The sequence below is a fragment of the Phocoena phocoena genome, chromosome 6, assembly GCF_963924675.1.
Source record: "Phocoena phocoena chromosome 6, mPhoPho1.1, whole genome shotgun sequence".
In the NCBI taxonomy this organism is placed as follows: Eukaryota; Metazoa; Chordata; class Mammalia; order Artiodactyla; family Phocoenidae; genus Phocoena; species Phocoena phocoena.
The window spans coordinates 73,632,272-73,653,044 of record NC_089224.1 but is presented as its reverse complement, the minus strand read 5'-3'; the positions used below and the strand labels follow the sequence as shown (position 1 = coordinate 73,653,044).

The 20,773-nt window shown below is 47.2% G+C and overlaps 1 protein-coding gene across 2 annotated transcripts in view; it reads right to left on the bottom strand.

Moving 5' to 3' along the window:
* Nucleotides 1-1,875: 1,875 nt before the first annotated feature.
* PSAT1 (phosphoserine aminotransferase 1) overlaps nt 1,876-20,773 on the bottom strand; it is a 29,528-nt gene continuing 10,630 nt past the window's right edge. The window contains exons 6-9 of one of the 2 annotated variants that reach the window (XM_065879147.1): nt 20,570-20,739; nt 13,328-13,456; nt 3,739-3,876; nt 1,876-3,056 (exon numbers count right to left, since the gene is read on the bottom strand). In XM_065879147.1, the coding sequence (XP_065735219.1) occupies nt 2,951-3,056; nt 3,739-3,876; nt 13,328-13,456; nt 20,570-20,739 (543 nt within the window). In that variant the 3' untranslated portion in view covers nt 1,876-2,950. The remainder of the gene's footprint in view (nt 3,057-3,738; nt 3,877-13,327; nt 13,457-20,569; nt 20,740-20,773) is intronic. The other variant, XM_065879148.1, reaches the window with a different exon arrangement.

Here is a 20,773-nt window from a genome sequence, read left to right as displayed (position 1 = left end):
CCGCAGTGCTGGGGATGAAGCAGTGTGTGCAGGTAAACATAAGCAACGTGGGAACAAATCTGTTTTTTCTCACTTGGGTGGTATTAACATGATTATGTGTTGTCAAATCTTGAAAGAGAAAAATAGTCAAAATCAGTTTGGGAGGAGGACACTTTGGAAGACCTAAAGGAAGATGAGGCCACCAAGCCTTACACAGATTTCCCAAGGCCTGAAAGACACCTGTCCGTCCACTTTGCTTTTAATCTTAAAGACTGGCCAGTTGTGGCTCCCGCAGCCTGTTGACCCGGGGCCTGCATCCTTATCTCCCCTTCCACCTCTCTCCACGTGGTCAGCAGACTGGCGTCCGTTCACTCACTTGAGACATTCAAAGGTCAAGGTTTTCGCTCAGTGAGTATCTTCCAGCGATCTGAGCTCCAGACAACAGCGACCACCCTTTTTCCTGGTATGAACGCAGTTGCTCACCGTTTTCCAAGCACTTTCACACAAATATAAAGAAGAGTCTGGGAGCCCTCCAATATTCTAAATTTTAGTAAAAAATGAAATTACATAGTAAGCTTTTGAAAAATTAAAATATCTACGTATGTGAGATTGTACCTCTACCTTTACTGCAGGCTGTTTGCGAAATTCAGGAAGCCCTGCCTTTCCATTCATTAAACGGACAGTCGTTGAGCTCCTCCTAAGGGCAAGGCAGGATGCCAGGTGATGGAGGTGGAGAAACAGCGCTTGTTCCTTGCTCTGACAGGGAAGGCACATAAGCAGACACCCTTGGCACAGGAAAACGCAGAATGGAGGTGCTGTGACGGGATAAAAGGGTCACGCTTATAAGAACAAAGGAAAAGCGCATCCTTGCAATGCAGGAGACACAAACAAGGTCAGGAGGTTGGCAGGTGTCTTGAAGGAACGTCAGTCTTGCTGAGCGGGGGCAGGAACTCCAGGCTTACCCGACGTAGCATGGGCATATATGCACGCCACATTCCAAGAGCCAGAAACACAAGAAAGAAGAAGCCAGACCAGACACCACAAAGCTGTGACCGCTGGGCTCAGAAGCCTGGGCTTTTTTATGAACCAAGGAGGAGCATGAAGGGGAAGTGATGGTCCAACGGGCTGTGCTGGTAGGGGCAGGTGGGAGCAGATGAGGCTGCTGAAGTGATCCGCTGAGGGCTGACAGAGCTGGCTGTGGCAATGGGAATGGAAATAAGTGGAGATTCAAGAGATCTGGGGCCGGTACAAACCACAGGGACTTGTCACCATCACATGAATGGATGAGGAAGGAGGGAAAATAGACTCTGAGAACTATTATATGTGAACACTTGGATGGCGTCCAAGCACTGGCTGGCTTTTGCCATTTAAAAATTTACTGTGGTTTTCAGTCACATCCTGCATTGAGCCCTCGTTTTAAGCTCTTCAAACATCCCTGAGATAAGTGGGGGAGTTATTTCAATCCTCCTTTTCACAGATGAGAGAACCGAGATTGGTAAGGCTTAGCCCTAAGCAGGAAACCCAACTAACCCAACTAATCGGTGCAGAGCTGGGACGAAAGACCAGGATAGTCCTCATTATACATCCAACGAAACACGAAGATAGCTCAGAACTGTCCTAGCGGCATGTTTCCAGCCTAAGGGGGACAAAGTTCATAGAACTTTATACCGTGCGCTGTGTTGTAAGGTGGTTTGTTGATACTGTCCATTCCAAAAGCCAACGGAAAGCTACCAGTATGCTGAATCATTAAAAACATGGATGTACAGGACTCGAGTCTTACCTTTTTGAAGAAAATACCCTTCACAGATGCTATTTTTAGACTCAAGTTTTCCCAACATAAAGTTTTTAAAAGAACAATCTGTCTAAAAAGCAGGTAAAGAAACTCATTGACAAAGGTTTAGATGTTTTAGGACTTTAATGTCCTTCGCACGGTCAACATAAAACACTGACAATGGATAAACAAGAGGGGAAAAGACTCTTCAGCAAAGATCTTCCCGAACTCATGGCATCACTGGTCAAACACCAGAAAGAGAACAGTCACGTGAAAAACAGTAAGGGAGTTTAACAGAGATTTTTAGTTTAACAGCATAACTGAAAAACAAAGAACCAACCAACCAACCAACCAACCAACCAACCAACCGTTCTTCTACCCACTGAAAGGAAAGTAAAAGTGAATCAGGGAGCTTCCAAATCTTGTGAAGCAGCTTAAAAAGGGAGAGGGGAGGAGGAAGGGGAGGCACACAGCTGTTGAGAACGTAACACTCTAATGCACAAGGTCAAGGATCCCAACAATTTCTCAAAGTCTCAACATATATCAACAAGAAACGTATTATTAGAAATATAAATGCACAGAGATATAAATGCATAGAGATATAAACTATTTGGTATTAAAAACAGACCTTGCTATATAAACATATAGTATGCCACTTTTATCTCTTTATGAGAATAACGGTATAAAGAACGATCTCCAGTTTGCCTCTTAGTCTGGAACATCACAACACGGTCGGTGGTGACCTGAATTAATAGCTGCAGAATCCGGAAGACCCCACTGCTGTCATCTTGCAAAGGATCAAAATTCAGCACCTAGAGGGCTCCACCCACCCTCCATGCTGTGTGTTTGTGTGTCTCTAAAAATAATAACCTGCAGTTTGCATATAATTAAACTCATAGGCAGCTTTGAATATGAGATCTAGGCAGAAAAAGTAGCAGCAAAGACAACAGTAGTTAGAATTTGGTAGAAAAGCAAGAGAAGACTTTTTAAAAGCTTCCAGCTCAAGTCAGAATTAAGGTTAAGTTTCAACAGCTTGGGATAGCTGTGGATGTTTGCTGTTCTCTGGAAAAAGAAGAAAATCTATCAGAAGCATGTTCATTCAAGAAAAATACTGTGTCTGTTTAGTTTTTTAGCCATGCCCAAGTGACTTTCAATTTTGTACATTGTTCAAGGGCAGAGTGTATATTGGTTAGGATGTGCTCATAGCTGGTGCATCTCCAAAAAATTCTTCATGAAGGCTGCCAGCTTCTGGACATCTTCGATGGTGACAGCATTATACAGAGAGGCCCGAATGCCTCCCACGGACCTAGAAGAACCACAGATGCAGCCGTTAAGAACAGGAGCATCTGGTTGAGCATCAAGACGACCCTCCTTCCCGTCACCAGCACCTGCGAGAGTCATGGCACCTGAGACTGTTGTGTCCAACCTCCCACCTGAAAGCCCCCGCGGGTGGCCAGGAGCTTCACACATCTCAGTCATTAAAAAATTCCTTTCCAATGCACTGGAGGACCGTCACGCTCACATGGAACCTAGGTTAGCTCAACTCTTTGATGAGCCTGCCATGCAGGGGGCAGGGAGCGGGCAGCTATTCTCATGCGTGAGAACATACATCTTCCATGGAGCTCACAGAATTAACTACTCTCTCTGACGTTCGGGGGAGCAGCAGTGTCTGTTCTTACACTGAACAGGCTGTGCCAGCTGCACCAGAGCTGGGATGGCACCCTTTGTGCTGTCAGAGCAGAGATTTTCAAAGGTAATTTTGACCAAAGCTCCTAGAAGATGTGCCCCGCCCCCCCCCATGCTCTTGGTCGTGGAATCATGCTAAGGGGTCCGTAGCAGCAGCAGGAGAACCCCCGTAACAAATGGTCTTTCCCAACTAGTTACAATAACTGCTACTCCAGGATGGGCAGACTCCTAGATGTGTCTCCTTCAGCGTCTGAAAACTAAATCAATTCTCTGACAAGCTTCTGGATGGGACAAGTACCCACCTATGCCCTTTCAGGGAGATCATATTGAGTTCAAGAGCTTTGTCGAGAAATCTTTTTTCTAAAGCCTCATCTCCTTTGATGTTGCCAATGCGGAATGGAATATTCATCCTGCTTCTATTCTGGGGCTCCACTGGACATCTGAAAAACATGTTTTTTGTTCCAGCTATTTTTCTGCAACGTGCAACTGCCATTAACAAGGCAACAGAAAAAAAAAAATTTTTTTAATCCAAATAAACCCATTTATATATTATATTTAAGCATTCAGTAAAATAAGAGTCACATAATTCCAGGAAAGTGAATATTATTTAATAAACAGAGAGGGATAATTGTAGTGCTGTATAGGGAAAATTGATTTAGATCTAAAACTTATACCCCACATGAACTCTATGTCAGTTATTTGGTTATAGAAATGCAAAAAGAAAAAAAAAGTAAAGCATTAGTTACAAAAAATTAAGTTATGCTAACATATGAAGAAACATCATAACATTGGATTACTTGGACATTTTTTGTATGTTTGAACTATTTCCTTAAATCAACTTCCCAGAGTAAAACTGTTGGCGTGCGCACACACACACACACACACACAAAACACACAACACACATCTACATGGTTCTTTTTTTTTTTTTTTTTTTTTTCATTTACATGGTTCTTGACAGGAGTTGGGAATCAAATTCAGAACATATGTTTTCAAAAAATATGAGAGTACATATTTAGAGATAGAATTAAACAAAATACCTGAACTAAAGCCCATCCAGAACATCATATATTCTGTAATTAATTACAACAGGTAAAGTTAGAAACGACCTACGTCCACCATAGAAATAAAATAAATTATAACATTTCTTTATAACTAAATATTAAGATGCCACATAAAAAGATAAAGATAAAGATTAGGCTGCAAAATGGAAGTGGTTTATGATCTAATAAGTGAACAATTTTAGATGTTATGGGTACTCTAGTTAGAGTATAAATGTGGATATAAAGATTCTAAGGAAGCATAGAGAATAGAAAATATTTGTGTTCAGGATGTGAGAATATGGGATGATTCTATGTTCCCTTTAATGTTCTTTTAATAGTATGTTATATATTTAAACATCATAATGGAATATACTGAAATGTACAGGTGATTAGAGTAAGATTGTTCCCATCAACTTGCAATTCTATTGCCACTAGTTAGGGTGAAAGTAGACTATGAAGTAAATGTAATAAATGTGAACTGGATGCCCTAAAGCACAGCTGCTATCTAATCCAGTTTTAATTGTCAGCAACAGAAAATTTTTTAAAACCATTTTCCACATGCAAACAAGAGATTAAAAAAAGATCTGCGCCAGGACATTTATAATTTACTTAGGGACATCACTCTTGCATATGGAACAGTGAGTTAACATTCTCTTATACGACTCATACTTAATTTCCAAGAGCCTCAGTTTCCTTATCTGAATATTGGGAATGATAATAATATCTCCATTTCATACTAGTTATGACAGTTCAGTGGTACAACATATATGAAGCTTCCAACCCATGGCAGCCACACAGCAATGTGAATGACCCTTTCTCTACAAGGCTGCAGAGAAAAAAACTTAAGTTGGTCCGAACAGTGGCTGTAAGATTTAAAAATAATGAGTAGCAGCTTTCAAAGCACTTTAAACACTGTACTGTCCCAAGCTGTGTGACCTTGAACAAGTTACTAAATCTCTCTGTTGTGCCTCTCTGATGTGAGGACTAAATGGCCACAAATTCTCTGCAGCCCTCCCAGCAAGAGGTGGGGTCTTGTGCTCCACACCTTTTGAATCTGGGCTGGCCTTGTGGACTTGCTTTGACCAAGAGACTGCAACAGGAGTGACGCTGTGCAACTTTCAAGCTGAGGCCTCACGGGGTATGCGGCTTCTATACCTGCCCTCTTAAAACATCACTGCCATGTAAGCAAGCCCGAGCTAGCCTGCTGGAAATAACAGGCCCAGCCAACAGCCAGCCAGCACCAGCTGCCAGACAGACGAGGGGGGCCATTTACACTCTAGGTGGATCACCAGATGACTTTGGTTGAATAAGTGATCTCAGATGAGACCAGCAGAAGAAACCACCCCACTGAGCCCCGCCCCACCTGCTGACTGAAAAGAATCCTGAGCCAAAGAAATGGCTGTGGTTTTCAGTCACTGTCTCGAAGTGTTCTATGATGCAGAAGTAGATAACTGATGGAATTCAGAACAGCGTCTGGAACACATTCAATGCTATGGAAATAACTATTGAAGTCAATACATTTGTCTTTTTATTCTCAGCACCTTACACAGGGCTCACAGACTCTCAAAAATGAATGAGTCAAGTTTCATCTAGGACACGTTAGTATTTGACTTCAGTTTCTGATTTGGAAAGTAAGCAAGCCAAAGTTATCTTCCATTGACAACCAAAGGAGACAAACAGAAGAAGAGATGACATACTACTCTGGATTACAAGGAAGGTATGTAATAACTCTCTCCATTTTCTCAAGCACATCCTATTTCATTCTTCCCCTTCTACAGGGTGGGATTCATTAAAATTAAACAGCAAATAAAAGCAGTGTGAGGATGCCCCCATTAAAAGCTATGCTCGCCCCTCAGGGCACACACATAATTCCTGTTAGAGTTAATAGGAGTCAAGTGCACATCGATGGACAGAAGAGACACAAGAAGGGAAACCAAGTATCTGGTAACAGGCTTTGAGCCTGAATTCTGGGCCCCCCTTTGCACAGGTAGTAGTTATCCTGGTTGACATTTAAATTAAAAATTTAGTGTCTACCCTCTTTGATATCCTGCTGCCTCAGGCTCCCCAGGCGAGAGTCCAATTATAGAGCTGGAGCAGCAAAAAGGACACGTGATTTAAGGGGAAAAAATATTAAACAGGGGGAAGAATTAAGAACCTGGATTTACAAAGAATCTGTATTTACAGTCGTCCCCCACACATTTACTCATCCTATTGTGAACGTAGATGGTATCGTGACAGCAACTATGTCATAACAACTAGAAATTGAACATTAAATTTGCACGGTGCCCGAGAGTGTCCCTGCTGTGGGGCTGAGGGAAGGAAGAAAAAGATGAAGGGGAATCAGCTGCTCCCAACCTAGCAAGATGGCTGTGGAGGGAATTCAAATTCCACAGGACAAGCGCTGTGGAAGCACAGAGCTGAGCAAGTAACTCTGCCCGAGGGAAGGTTGAAGGTTTCAGAGGAAGGGAGGTGGGAGGGGTTCAGGACAGGGGGAGACGAAGGAAGGGCATCTGGCAGAGAGCTGTGTCTGCCAAGGCACGGGGGACCCCAGCAAGTTCTCTGCAGCACCTGGGGTGCTGGGTGCCTGGCTGGGGGCAGGACTGCAGACCGCGGAGGGCCCTGCAGACACGCTTTCCTGGGAACTGGATCAATTGGATCCTGGAGCAAAGAGGAGTAATCAGGTCTGCGCAACGAGTTCCGTGTTTTAGAAAAAGCACTACGACATAGGGGCTGGAGGGTGGGGACACTGCGGGAGAGCCCTGCTAGAAAGCTCCCACAAAAACTTTCTAGGTCAACAGAATTAGGCCTGATGACCAAGACAGGGACACTGGGGAGTTTCAAGCATGGGCAGCAAATTCAAATGCCAATAGGGACCCAACGGTCATATAAATGAGTATAACAGGCCCAACATGACAGACTCAGCACAAACTCCCTACGTTACCTGTTAACTGTGAGGGCCTGTTCTTCCACAGAGAAACAGTCTCCCTTTTGCTTGAAACATACGGCCCCCCCAGTCTGTTTCTCCCACTTTCAGAGACACGGGGATTATGAAATAAGACATCTGGATTTAAATAATCTTCACATGTTCCAGTAAGGGCTCAAATTGTGTGTTTAAAACCCTGTGAGCCACACCGAGCACTGCCGTGAGCTGTGCTGTGCTGGGCCACCGCTCCCAGGCGTTATCACTAAATCCCACAGCGGGGGCAGGGAGAAGGTGCCAGACTGACAGAGCGCTAGCAGGGGGGGGGGGGGGGGCCGGGTGGGCGTGGAAGCAGCGGGTCATCCTCGGACTGCAAAGCTTCCAGGACAGAGTCTGAGCAGCGCTCCCCAGGGAGTCTATGACGGGAGCTGATAAGGATGGTTGTGACTGGAAAAGCGGTGCCACAGTCAGTCATAGAAATTTAGGAAATCCTGCATGAACAGGGCTACACGGGTTTCTTGACTCAACTTCCTAGAGTGTCTCAAGAGCTCTGGCGAATCGTGAACTCCCAAGAGGATAATTCATACAGGAACAGAGCTTTCCCCAAATGCACGTGGCTGAAAAACCCACTGCATCTCTTGGTTGAGTATTCTAGAATACCCACTGAGAAATCCCGGGACTTCCCAAGGTACCAGAGGGGCATGTGTGAGGGGAAAGGCACCACCTCAGCATGAAACAGCGTCTCACAAAGGTGGCGAGGGTTAGGAGGGCGCAAGAAAACCGCAGGCAGTTGGCAAGCGAAGACAAGACGCTCATTTCAGCGGTGTCTGCTCCAAAGACAAACCAGAAACAAGAAGGGCGAGAAGAGTGCATCCTGAGGTGAGAGAAGCCCACAAAAGAGTCACCAGGCCTCTCCTGACTGCCTTTTAAATAAAAAACTAATTCTAAATTTGCACACGATTAGGAAAACTAGAGTAAAAATATGAAGATCTATTCCCTTCCACAGAGGTGGCTGCCATTAACAGTCTTCGGCGCATTTTCAGGATCGGATACACAAATGTGTATACGTGTATATATGCGTGTTTCCATATGTACATATATACACATATCGTATTTACAAATACAAACACTGTGGGTTTCTAAGTGGAATAACAGACATGTCCTTTTCTACACCTGCTCTTTTTCCTTTTGACCTGATATCAGGTCATCTTCCCAGTTTGCTCACAGACCTTCCCCGCTCTCCACGTACACGTTACTCCATACTACGGGTGGATCTTAATTTCCTTCACCAGACCCCTCCTGAAGGACATCCGGGTTGTCTCTAGATTTTCTCCATTACGTAAGTATCCCTCATTGGACTTGCGGGTGCCTGATTTTATGCACACTTTTGTGCAAGGCAGAGTACCGGCAGAGGGCAGGTGCCTAGAAGTAAAAGGCTTTGGTCAAAGAGCAGCAGAGTTTTGGACTTTGATGGACGCTGCAAACCTCGCTCCAAAATTGAACACATTTTTTTACTTAACATACCCAAAGTGTGTTTGTTCCCCTGCCTACACCAGATGTTATCAGTCTTTAGAATTTCGGCTGATCAGAGGGGAAGAAAATCCCATGGTTTTAATCTGCATTTCCTAAAGAAGTTGGCCCCTCTTCATTCATCTATTAACCAGCTGTGTTTCTTCTGAGTTGTTTGCTCATACAGTTAGAAACCACCCCCTCTGCCTTTTTAACATTTGGTTATCCTTTTTCATTTATTTGTGGGTTCTTCTCTATATCAACAGTACCTTTATATGTTAATATGCTACCAAACTTTTGCGTCTGTCATTTTGTTTTGTTTATGTCTTGAACTGTAGAAAAGTTTTAAATTTTCATGTAATTAAATATCTTTTACTTTATGGCTTCTGAGTTTTATGGCTTATTTAGGAAGGCTTTACTCCCTGTACAGAAAGTCTCTCCTGTATTTTATATCTGCTACTTGCATTTAGTTGCATTTGCATCTTTTCGATGGACTAGAATTTGTGTATGCTGTGATGCAAATATCTAATTTCTGTTTCAATGAATTATCAATGCTTCAATCAGTCAATTAGACAAAAAGTCACGTTAGACTTTAAAACTGTCTAAGTTAAAATACAATTCTCAAGTAAACAGGGACCAGTTTCTGGACTTTTCCACCTATCTGTCTTTCCCTCTGCCAGTGGCTTTATATGTTAATAGATCATATGTTAGCATTTACATTTTATTAATGTTAACATGTATGTTTAAAATGTTTCATCTATCCTTTTGTACTAACTTTTTCAGGTGAACACTGAACTGACTTCTAGATACTTACTAATTTCTGTGACTACTGCGAATGGGATCTTTCCTTGCTTTTTATTGTTATTTCTGAAGTATGGGAAAGTAACTGACTTTTACATATTTAGACAGAACTGATCACAATTCTGAGCATGATCATTTCTAGTTTTTCCACTGATTCCTGCATTTTGAAATAAAAAGTCATTATCATTTGTGATTTTTGTTGTTTCCTTAGTAAAGGCTCTGGAACCAGCACCCCTGACTCTCCCCATGTTCCTATCCTGCCTGATCCCACTTCCCCGCTGCACCTGACCCTAACCTATCTGTGCTGCTGTAAAACACTGTCTGTTCACAGGGTTGTGATGACAATAAAATGTATTCATAGCTGTAAAGTGCCAAGGGCTCTGCCTGCTTTATTTTATCTTGGGGTTGTCACTAGACACATCACATGCTTCCCTCTCTTTCCTAAGGTCTGGACCCCACATGAAAGTGAGAAAAGGTGACCTCAGATGTAGATATGGATTTGATCACTTCAACAGCTTTATCATATTAAAATTAATATCTAATACACATTAAACACTATGTGTCAGGAACATCCTAGGTGCTTTCAAGAATAACCACAAATACTATTAAGAGCTAACCCTTAAGGAATGCTCCCTATGTGTCAAATACGGTTTCTGGTGCTTTACACAAATTACCCAGTGCAAGAGCCCATGTTCTTAACGTCTACATTACATACTCTTTATTCACATGCATTCTCATTTAACTGCTCACCTCCTCTTCGGGGCCATATTTCCATAGCAAAGAACTTCCTGAAAACCCAAGTGCACACAGAGACAACTAGTGAGCGTCCAACTGCTAACATAGAGGAGAGAGGGAGCAAAGCCTGCTACTGACCCTGGTAACAAGGTCCCAGAGGTACACCATGAGCCGGATGACCTTTTCTGGGCAGGCGGACCGGGGTGGGGGGGGTGAATGGAAGTTCCCAGAAAGAGGTTTATTCGGAAGAGGATGCAAGTTCGGGGTCAAGGCTGTTCATAAGTGAATGAGGAGTTTTGCATGGGAAGGTGATGAGATTCCTCAGGAGATGACCTGCCTGCCACATTGGCTTCAACAGGCTGCCTTCTGGGAAATGCCAGGTTGGGTGCTTGCAGTTAAAGGATCTCAAGTGCGGGGAGAGAATTCAGGGGACTCTTGATGTTCCTTCTATGCTTTATTTTGTTTTTAATTTCCTGGATTTCTTCTGGAGGCATCACCATGCTTCCTGCCCTCCCATTTTGTGCCTTCACATCTCCCGAGAAATATACAGAGCCAAAAGCTCATAGAAAATTGGTCTCCCCTCCACAATAGCTGCCGTGTGCTCTTACTCACGCTCAGATCCTGGTCACTCTTATGGAGCCAGGAAAGGTGACTTATTCTTCTGGGTATCCCCAGAGCCTGGAATAAGGCTAGCACAGAGGAGCGTTCAGGCGCCATTGGATGGATGGATGGACGGACGGACGGACGGACGGATGGACGGATGGATGGATGGATGGATGGGTGGGTGGATGGATGGGTAGATGGATGGGTGGGTGGATGGGTAGATAGACTAATGGATAAATGAGCTAGTGAATTAAACATGTCTTCAGACCTTTCCAGACTTTCTTTTCAATCCCAGCACGAGCCGCGCCCTTCAGGTAGCCCACTCTCTGCTCTCCAAACACACTACTTTCTTCCCTCAGTGCTTTGCAGAGGCCATTCCCTGCCTTCCTAAAAATTCCTAAAAGTACTTCCGCCTTCTTCTCTGCCTAATTCTTACTCCTGTCCAAGGCTCAAGCTCATGTAAAAGCCCTCCCTTCGCCTCCAGCCAAAGCAGTATCTCCCTGCCCCCAGCTCATGGCTCATTATTTAGCCCTTGGCCGTGAACTCCTTGGACCATCTCCTGCTGATCATGCATGTTACAACGGCTCCAGTAAGTGCTAGGGGAGTACCCTGGTCTCCTCTCTCACACGTCAGGCTCTAAAGTGGAAGATTCCCCAGGGCCAAGCCACAGAACCACAGAGCAGGCAGAAATGCACAGTGTGTACCCCTTCCCCCAGATGGCATGTGGAAGAAGACCCCAAAGGTCAAGTCGTTCAGCCAAGCCAGACTCCCTGAGGGCTTGTGGCTGGGGTGTCATCACAAGCCAAGAACTCATAGGAGCAGGCAGGCATTTAAGGGCAGAGGGGACAGCAGCAGTTAGGCTTGTCCCAAAAGTACAACCCCACCCATGGATGGTTATGGAGATGTGTTAGCAAATCTTGGGTAAAACATACAATTCTAAGGCAGGATTGAGGCACCATTTTTTTGTCCTACAAGGCCCACTAAATTCTTAAAAGAGTGAAAATTCCCTTGTTATTGTCAGTCAGATATTTTTTCTTACAACACACTGAACTCCAAAGAGTAAAGGCCGCTAAGATGGGGGTCCTGGCGTGGCAAATGAGTGTAAGTGTTTACGCACGTAAGTGTATAAACACACGTGCATACAGAGCATAAAGTCTGGTCCTCCCACAGCTGTCCCCACCTTGAAGGAGGGGAAAAGCAAATGAAAACATCATCTGTCAAGCTCCTTGTGTGCCAGGCACCGTACTAGGTACTTTATATCTGGCATTTTGGTGACAGGCCTGTTGTAGGGGGTTGAACGGTGGCTTCTGCAAAGGTTTACCCACGTGTTCACCTCCAGAACCTGCGAATGTGACCTAGAAAAAGGGTCTCTGCTGATGCAATTAAGCTAAGATCTCTAGATGAGCCCAATCATCCTGGATTATCTGGGTGGGCCCTAAATCCAATGTAAGAGACAGAAGACAAGACACACAAGAAAGGAGGAGGCCATGTGAAGGCCTCTCAGAGGCAGAGACTCGGGTGAGGCAGCCACAAGCCAAGGAATGCCTGAAGCCCCTGGAAGCTGGAAGAGGCAAGGAATGGATTCTTCCCTGAGTCTCTGAAGGGAGCAAAGCCTTGCTGACAGCTTGCCTTTGAACTCCTGGACTCCAGAACACTGAAAATAAATTTCTCTTGTTTTAAGCCACCAAGCTAGTGGTACTTTGCTCTGGCAGCCCTAGGAGATCAATACAAGGCCCATACGCTCTCTGGTGTTGGTCCAGCGGTCAACACATGTTCATGAATCAATTAGTCACAAAAACATTTACCTAGGAGTCAACTCATACCAGAGCCAATTCCATTCACCAACTGCAGGCCTGGGATGGGAATGTTTGTCCTGTAATAAGTGAAAGAGTATACTTTCCTAAAAGGGTAAATAACCCAGAGGAGGGGCCAGGAGTGGGTGTTTATACCAAGGGTCTCCAGTGAGTCCTGAGGTAAAGCTGAGAGCTTCCAGCAAGTATGTGTTTTGTCCCCAGGGGACATACAGAGGAGGTGAGGTTGGGGAGAGGGGTCTGCCCCGGGGTCTGTGGTGTGAGAAACGTTACCACCCATTGGGAGACAGGTCCCAAAGCCCGGGATTCCTGGGAATGGGAGGCAGGAGAGAAGACTTACCTAACTCATGCTCCTGAGGAGTTCGGTGTCTCAGCGAAAGGTGGCTGCATCCATGTTCCAAAAGGACATGGCATATACACATTCTTAAATTCACAAGAGGCAAAATGTGAGATAAAACCCCATCAACTTACACATAGAATCCTTGAGAATTATCAACAATATCATAAATCATTTGCGATTTGATGGAGCTAAGCTTCTCCATGGCTGCTGCACCGCCGTTGTTCTTAATCCACTCCAGGACCAAGCCCATGACATAGATGCTGAAATAAAGAGTAAAAAATACATATATCCACGTAGAGAATGGACTTGAGGATACGGGGAGGGGGAAGGGTAAGCTGGGACAAAGTGAGAGAGTGGCATGGACATATATACACTACCAAATGTAAAATAGCTAGCTAGTGGGAAGCAGCCGCATAGCACAGGGAGATCAGCTTGGTGCTTTGTGACCACCTAGAGGGGTGGGTTAGGGAGGGTGGGAGGGAGGGAGATGCAAGAGGGAAGAGATATGGGAACATATGTATATGTATAGCTGATTCACTTTGTTATAAAGCAGAAACTAACACACCATTGTAAAGCAATTATACTCCAATAAAGATCTTAAAATATAAATAAATAAATAAATAATTTTTTAAAAAATACATATATCCATTGAGTTCAGCTTTGCACAAGTGGAAAGACACCCAAGCAAACAGTCTGAAGTCGTACTAAAACAGACTTAAAGACACCATTAGACATAGACAAGATGAAAGTGGGCCATGTGTACACCAAGGACAGGAGCGTGTCACGGAGCAAAAACGAAGATCAACCCAAGTCTAGGCCCCTGGGGGCCATTCAGAAAAGAGGGTTAATTAGACTCTTCATTAGAGGTCACATCGGTGCCCACCAGTCCAGCCCAAGCCCGAACGCAAACTCTTCATGACACCTGGAACACAGCTCCCTGTCTCCACCCCTGCTGACATTTTATCCCTGCCACAAGCATCCTCAGACACCTAGCTCCCCACCCCCACCAGTTAACTCTTCGCTTTCTGAACGCCCAGAGCCCGCTGCCCACACTTCCCCTAGTTTTTACCACTGGCTCTTTATTCTCTATTCCTGGGCGCCCGTGTCTTGGACGCTGCAGCCCTGGAAGGCTGGAAGCACAGTGTTCACCTTTCCTCCCGCAAAGCCCCGGCGCATAGCCCACCACCGGGCGGAGGCAGGGTGGCAGAGTGCCCAAAAGCCTGGGCTCCAAGTCCTAGTCCTGACTCTAGAACCAGTGCTGCCCCAACAGATTACCCAGGATTAGTCACCCCAGGGATCCAAACCTCGACTTTCCCACCTGGAAACAGGGAGGCCTACCAACCGATGGTGGACACCCAGCATTTCAGCTGCCCTGCCCTTCCCAACTCCACCCAGCAGGAGGACCCAGCGGGGTCCCTTGCTTCCCTGGTTTCAGAGTTGAGCAGGGGACTTAACTGGACCAATCAGAGCCCTCCATAGGCTTTTCTGAATTGGGAATGAGAAGAGGCAGAATTGTGTGTTGGTGAAACGGTGAGTTATGAGGTAAGGGCGACAAGGAACATCTGAAGGAGGCTCATCTGAGACACAGGAGTGCAGACGGGGTGGGATGCGCTTCCAGGAGGACCCGCTGCACCTCGGCCCTTCATAGAGCTTGGGTGCATCGTTTACCGAGCCAGAATATCAACTCTGTCACTTAGAGACCTCAGTGCTCTTGGGGGGACTGCAGGAAATGGGTTGGGTGAAGGGCTTAGTGCAGGGCTGGCGTGTGGCAGGTGTACTATGTAGTATCTTTACTAGTTAAGTGCTCTAAACTAAGCCCAAAACACAAGACGTTGAAGAGCAGCGGATGGTTTTCCCAGTGATCTTCTGAAAGCCCCTCTGCTTAAAAAGGTGCTGAGGAGACTTCCCTGGTGGTGCAATGGTTAAGACTCCTCACTTCCACTGCAAGGGGCACAGGTTCGATCCCTGGTCAGTAAACGATGATCCCACATGCCACGCGGAACAGCCAAAAAAATAATAAAAAATAAAAAGGTGCTGAGAGCTCTCTGTGCACCTTACTGAAAGCCCACGGGACAGGAGCAGAGGTCTCCCGGGGAAAAGAGACCATCCTCCTCGAACTGGGAGCGTGGAAAACGTCTGTGCTCAGCTACGGCCTCTGTATGAGTGGGACAAAGGTCCCCCATAATAATCTGTGCAAACTTAGTTGCTGAGCATCAATGTCCCGCAAAGACCTGGGGTGGGGACCCCCAGGCACAGCTGCCTCCTCGTTTACTTACTAACATGACAGGGTGGGGAGGGGGAAACGCTCGAACACCAGAAGCTTGTCCCAGAGAAGCCCAAGATACCTGACTGGCTCGTTCACTGCCTCCAGGTGTGTGGAGAATCCCGGTGTTTCTACCCCAGAAGGTAGCAGAGCCCACACTGGGCTGCCCAGCGGGCACTGGGCAGGGAACAGCCAGCACCCAGAACCACGCAGTAGCCCCGGTGGAAGCTTCCCCAGCCTGGCTCCCCAGACAGCCCTGGGAGGAATGAGAAATGGCAGCTAGGGGCAGCGGCAAGGGAGCTCAAAGCAGAAAATCGCCTCTGAATAATTTACAGCCTCGGCTGGAGCTCTCTGTATAAGGACTGAGAAATCAGAGGAGCAAAGGAGAGAGAAGAAAGTAAGAGAGGGGAAGGACTGTTCAGCGGTCCAGGACTCTCCCTTATATTGATCAAAAAAATCCGAGGCCAGAGCTGCCATTATCCCACTTTACAGATGAGGAAACAGGCTCAGACAGCGTAACTTGGCTAAAGTCATCCAATAAGTGGCCGAGAAAGCCAGGATTCCAACCCGAGATGGTCTGACTCCAAAGCCCCAGCTCTTTCCACAGTAACAAAGGCCTCTGGTTTACTAGGGGCTCCAGGACCCTCACCCACTCTCTCACCTGCCAGCGGGGCAGCCAGGCTGGCACCAAGCCACAGACACAGCTGCTGAGAGCAGCCGCTACAGGGGCATCACAGCACACGTGCGCGTGTGTGGACGTGTAGGCATGTGTTCCAGATACGGTGCTGCCCTCCCACTTCTCTGTTCCGTAAGGTGCTCTCGAATTTCCATCTAACCCCAAACTGCTCACTCCCCCACAAACCACAGCAACACACCCCGCCACATGATCCAATCACAGCGAGCCACCTGCGGGTGGCTGCCGGTTCAACAGCACTTTCTGGAAGCCGAGCTTCACTTCTGCCTACAGCTCTGTTACCCCAGGGTTCCCAAGCTGCTGCTATTTGATTCATCAAATCAAGGCTGCAGCAAAGGCTCAGGCCAGATCCACAGTCCCAGCCAGACCTCAGCACCAACACACTTCCCTCTTGCTGTGTGACTCACCCCTATGCCCAGACTCACTGCCCACACTCTCTGGCTAATCTCGTGTGTGTGTGTGTGTGTGTGTGTGTGGTACGCGGGCCTCTCACTGTTGTGGCCTCTCCCGTCGCGGAGCACAGGCTCCGGACGCGCAGGCTCAGTGGCCATGGCTCACGGGCCCAGCCGCTCCGCAGCACGTGGGATCCTCCAGGACCGGGGCACGAACCCGTGTCCCCTGCATCGGCAGGCGGACTCTCAACCACTGTGCCACCAGGGAAGCCCAGGGTTAACTTTTAACTGAGTACGGCTTCACTTCTAAAATGTCCCCTGCCCCACACAGCGCAGGTACACTGTCTCAGCCTGCGCATTAAATGACTACATGAATCACAGCAGATCCATTCTCTGGAATATCACACAGCAATTCAAAGGGGTAAAAAAGGCAGGCGTCTGAGCTGACAAGGCAGTGTTCACAGTACGTTGCTGGATAGAAAAAAAGAATTCACAGAACAGCCTATATGGTAAAGTTCCATCTGCATAATTAAACAGACGGCTCTGTTTGCATATGCCCTACACAGCAAGCAGTTAACAATGGTTACCCCGCAGGCTCTGCTCGCCTCAGGAATCTTTGCCAAGACCATGTGTTAATTTTTTAAGGCAACAAGAAATACTCTGTGGGCACTAGGGATTAGAAAAGCACACCAGAAAGTTCCCCGGGAAACTCTCCCTGGCTGCTCTGAAGTACTAGGCCCCCTTGGCAGCCCACACTCCTATGCTGATAAGTAAGGCAGCCTGGGTCAGTAGGGTCATTTTGTTTCTTATTAGTTACTTTACCTCACACTACAGCTAGTTAGTCGTAGTAAGTAAAACTGTCTTGTGGGCTTAGAAGGGAAGTTTAGGCATTCGTTTGCTTGTCCATGAACTGGGCTTAGTGCCCAGGACGCCCACGCCGTCCTTTATTCCACCCCAATTCACTGCTCAGGGCTACAGGCAACCACAGGAAGGCTCAGTTCAAACCGCCCAGGGCCTGTGGTCACTTGGCTCCAAGTTTGAAAGAAAAAAAAGAGCTTCTTTTCAAACTTGGGACATTTTCAAGGGCTTCCATGTAATACAAAGTTGCAGTGTTCTGGGTGCCTTATCCCCTTACATCCAGGGCCGGGGGAGGGTGCTCTGCACAAAGCTTCCTCTCTCCATTCACTGCTTGTTCTCACTGCATGAACTACAATTTTCTAATCTTGAAAGCTGAAGTACCCCAAATGAAATCTAAGTTTTTCAAGTCATAGATTTAGGGTAACTACTCAATTATACAGACTTACTTTTTTCCTTTTCTCTTCTTTCGGGGTAAAAGAAAGCAAGACACCAAGGGGTGTCTTGGGTCAGAATACCTTTAACCCAATCTCTTTGGTCCTCCACGTTTATATGATTCTGATCAAATACTATTAGCGATCCTGCCCCGAGATGGTCTCAGCGTTCACTCTTCTGATCTGTCTGGAGAGGAAACTTCGCCCCTTTTCCACCCTTGTTTCTGGGTGTCTGGCTGAGCCCACTCTCCGGGCAGGAAGGCTCTGGGCGGGGAGTATCTGCCCTCCCCCAGCCTGTGCCCCAACCCCAGGTGCCCAGGTTGGCCAGCTGGCCCGACCGGTCAGGGCCTGGGGTGGAGGCCTGCACAGGGGCTGGTAGGGGAGTGACTCTCTTTGAGTCACTCACAGGAGGACTTTCTCTCAGCGCCCACCAGGTCTGACTCCAGACCTTTTTATCTCCCACTAGACAGACTGATCTGCTTTCTCACTGTTTCTGCTGAGTTTTCACTCTAATATTACCCGACTGCATCTTAACACATATCCATTGGAGTTTTTAAAAATGTGCTTCCCGGTCACTCATGGAGAAGGTGCCAGAGGGCGTGACAGCTCCCCCTGCTCTGATCAGAACTGCCAGCCCCATTTCAGGCCCCATTTCAGGGCCAGGGCTCTCCCTGCCTTCTCCCACCATCGCACTCGCGGAGCTGTGGTGGCCTCTGCCCGCCCCCCCGCCCCCAGGAAAGACTCACCTGCCTGCAAGCCAGGCCCTGGCTGCACGTTCTAACAGGTAAGGACAGACACCTCCCGCCACCTCCTGCCACCTCACAGCCTGGAGCCGAAGCTCCTTCTCCAGGGGCCCTGCACTCAGGCTCCCCAACTGTCCTGCACCGCTCAGCACGGCACTGCTCCTTTCCCAGTTGGCTGGTGGTCACCGGTTTTTCCACTGCCAGAAACCCCAGAGATAAGACGGGCAGGTGAGAGAGGTTCACCCCTGCCCACCAATCCCTACCAGGCACTTCAGAAGCACTTTCAACCGGGGTGAAACAGAGTGGGATTGACAGGTGACCAGGAAAGTAAGCACTGAAGCCCTCCATGCCCCGAGGAGAGCAGGGGACACAAAGTGAGAAGCTGCTCCGGCCCATGCGAGCCGCACAGAAAACCAGCAAAAATTTCCATCAGAATTCTAACTTTGGAAAAAGCTCCTTTCCTCCCCTGGTAAATTATGTGGAAGAAATTTCCTGCAGGCAGCGCCTCAGAGGGAGACCTCTCACAAAGCCCCAACCCCACGGAGGCGCAGCCTGTACCAGCCCGAGCCCCTCTTCGTACGCTCTTTCAAGAGAACTTCTACCATCCCTGGAAAACCCGGGAGACTCAGAGAGCTGGACTCCCAGGAGCCAACTGTTCTCCAGAGATGGGATCTTTCCAACACAAACCCACACTGAGAGTTTTGCCTGAGAAGAGCACAAAGATACAGGGTGTGCATATCTGGGCTCTCAAGCCAGACCGCCTGGGTTCAAACCCCGGCTATGCCACTTCTTGAAGTATGGCTTTGGCTTCTTCACTTGCAGAATGGGAATAATAATAATAAGAGTACCCACCTCCTAGGGTGCTTGGGAGATAAAGAGGGTCATACACATCACTATTTTACATCATAGCTGCCCTGGAAAGATAAGACAATCTATAGACTCTGGCTCTTTATCCCCGCTGCTAAGGCTGGGGATAAAACAGAAACCACAATAATAATACAGCAGCTAACATTTATAAGTCACTGAGAGCCAGGCACTCACCAAGCACATTTTATACATATGTATTAATCATTCAATCCTCACAGCAACCAATTACTCCTGGAGACACCTGCTGCACAGATAGGTTAAGCAACTTGCCCAAGGTCACACAGCTTGTTAGTAGTAAAATCTCTCAGGCAATTGTTAAATCCTAGGTGTCACAAAGATTTTCACAAACTACCTGAGTCTGGGAGTTAAAAGACTGTACGGTGGGGTAGCCTTACTCTCCCCAAAAGTGCTGTAATGCAGCCTCTCACTCGGATAAGGGGAAGCCAGGCTAACAGGACCCCTGCAGACTGGGTGAGAAACCAGAGAGGCGTTTGTTCCAGCCAGTGTGTTAGATGCCAGGCAGCCAGCTTCAAGCAGACCCAGTAAGGAAAGAAAAAGACCAGTAGCCCGGCCTCTGAAAGTCCTTCTCCAAAGCCGCACTGGTTGTTTGAGATGCAAGCATGACACTTCATGTGCAGAAAGCTTTCGGGTTAATGGTGAACCACCAAGGCTACCAAGATCAAACAAAAACACCCCAAAAGAAAGGCAAGGAAAGCTGATCAAACAGTGCACAGAGAGGGGACAAGGGAGAGGTGAACTGGGCAGAGAATCTTCTTTTGTTTGTTGTTTTTTTGCGGTACGCAGGCCTCTCACCGTTGTGGCCTCTCCCGTTGCGGAGCACAGCCTCCGGACGCGCAGGCTCAGCGGCCATGGCTCGCGGGCCCAGCCGCTCCACGGCATGTGGGATCTTCCTGGACCGGGGCACGAACCCGCGTCCCCTGCATCGGCAGGCGGACTCTCAACTGCTGTGCCACCAGGGAAGCCCTGGGCAGAGAATCTTAATAGGATATCTGGGCTATTAGATCACTGATTCGTGGCATTATGCCCTACTTTCAAAAGTCAACTAGTTTTGATGGGAAATACTGAGACCTCCTCACTGGTCCCCAAGCCATACCCCGGAGTTACCTGAAGCAGGGAGGTGTGTTATACAGGGAGTTATTTCCGGCCTGCACTTTGTAATCCAGAACCGAGGGGCACTCTCTGAGGGCGAACCCCAGCAGGTCATCTCGGACGATCACCACCGTGACCCCTGCAGAGCCAACGTTCTTCTGGGCACCAGCAAAAATTGCACCAAACTGCAAAAGAGAAAGCTTGCTGTTCTAGATGCAC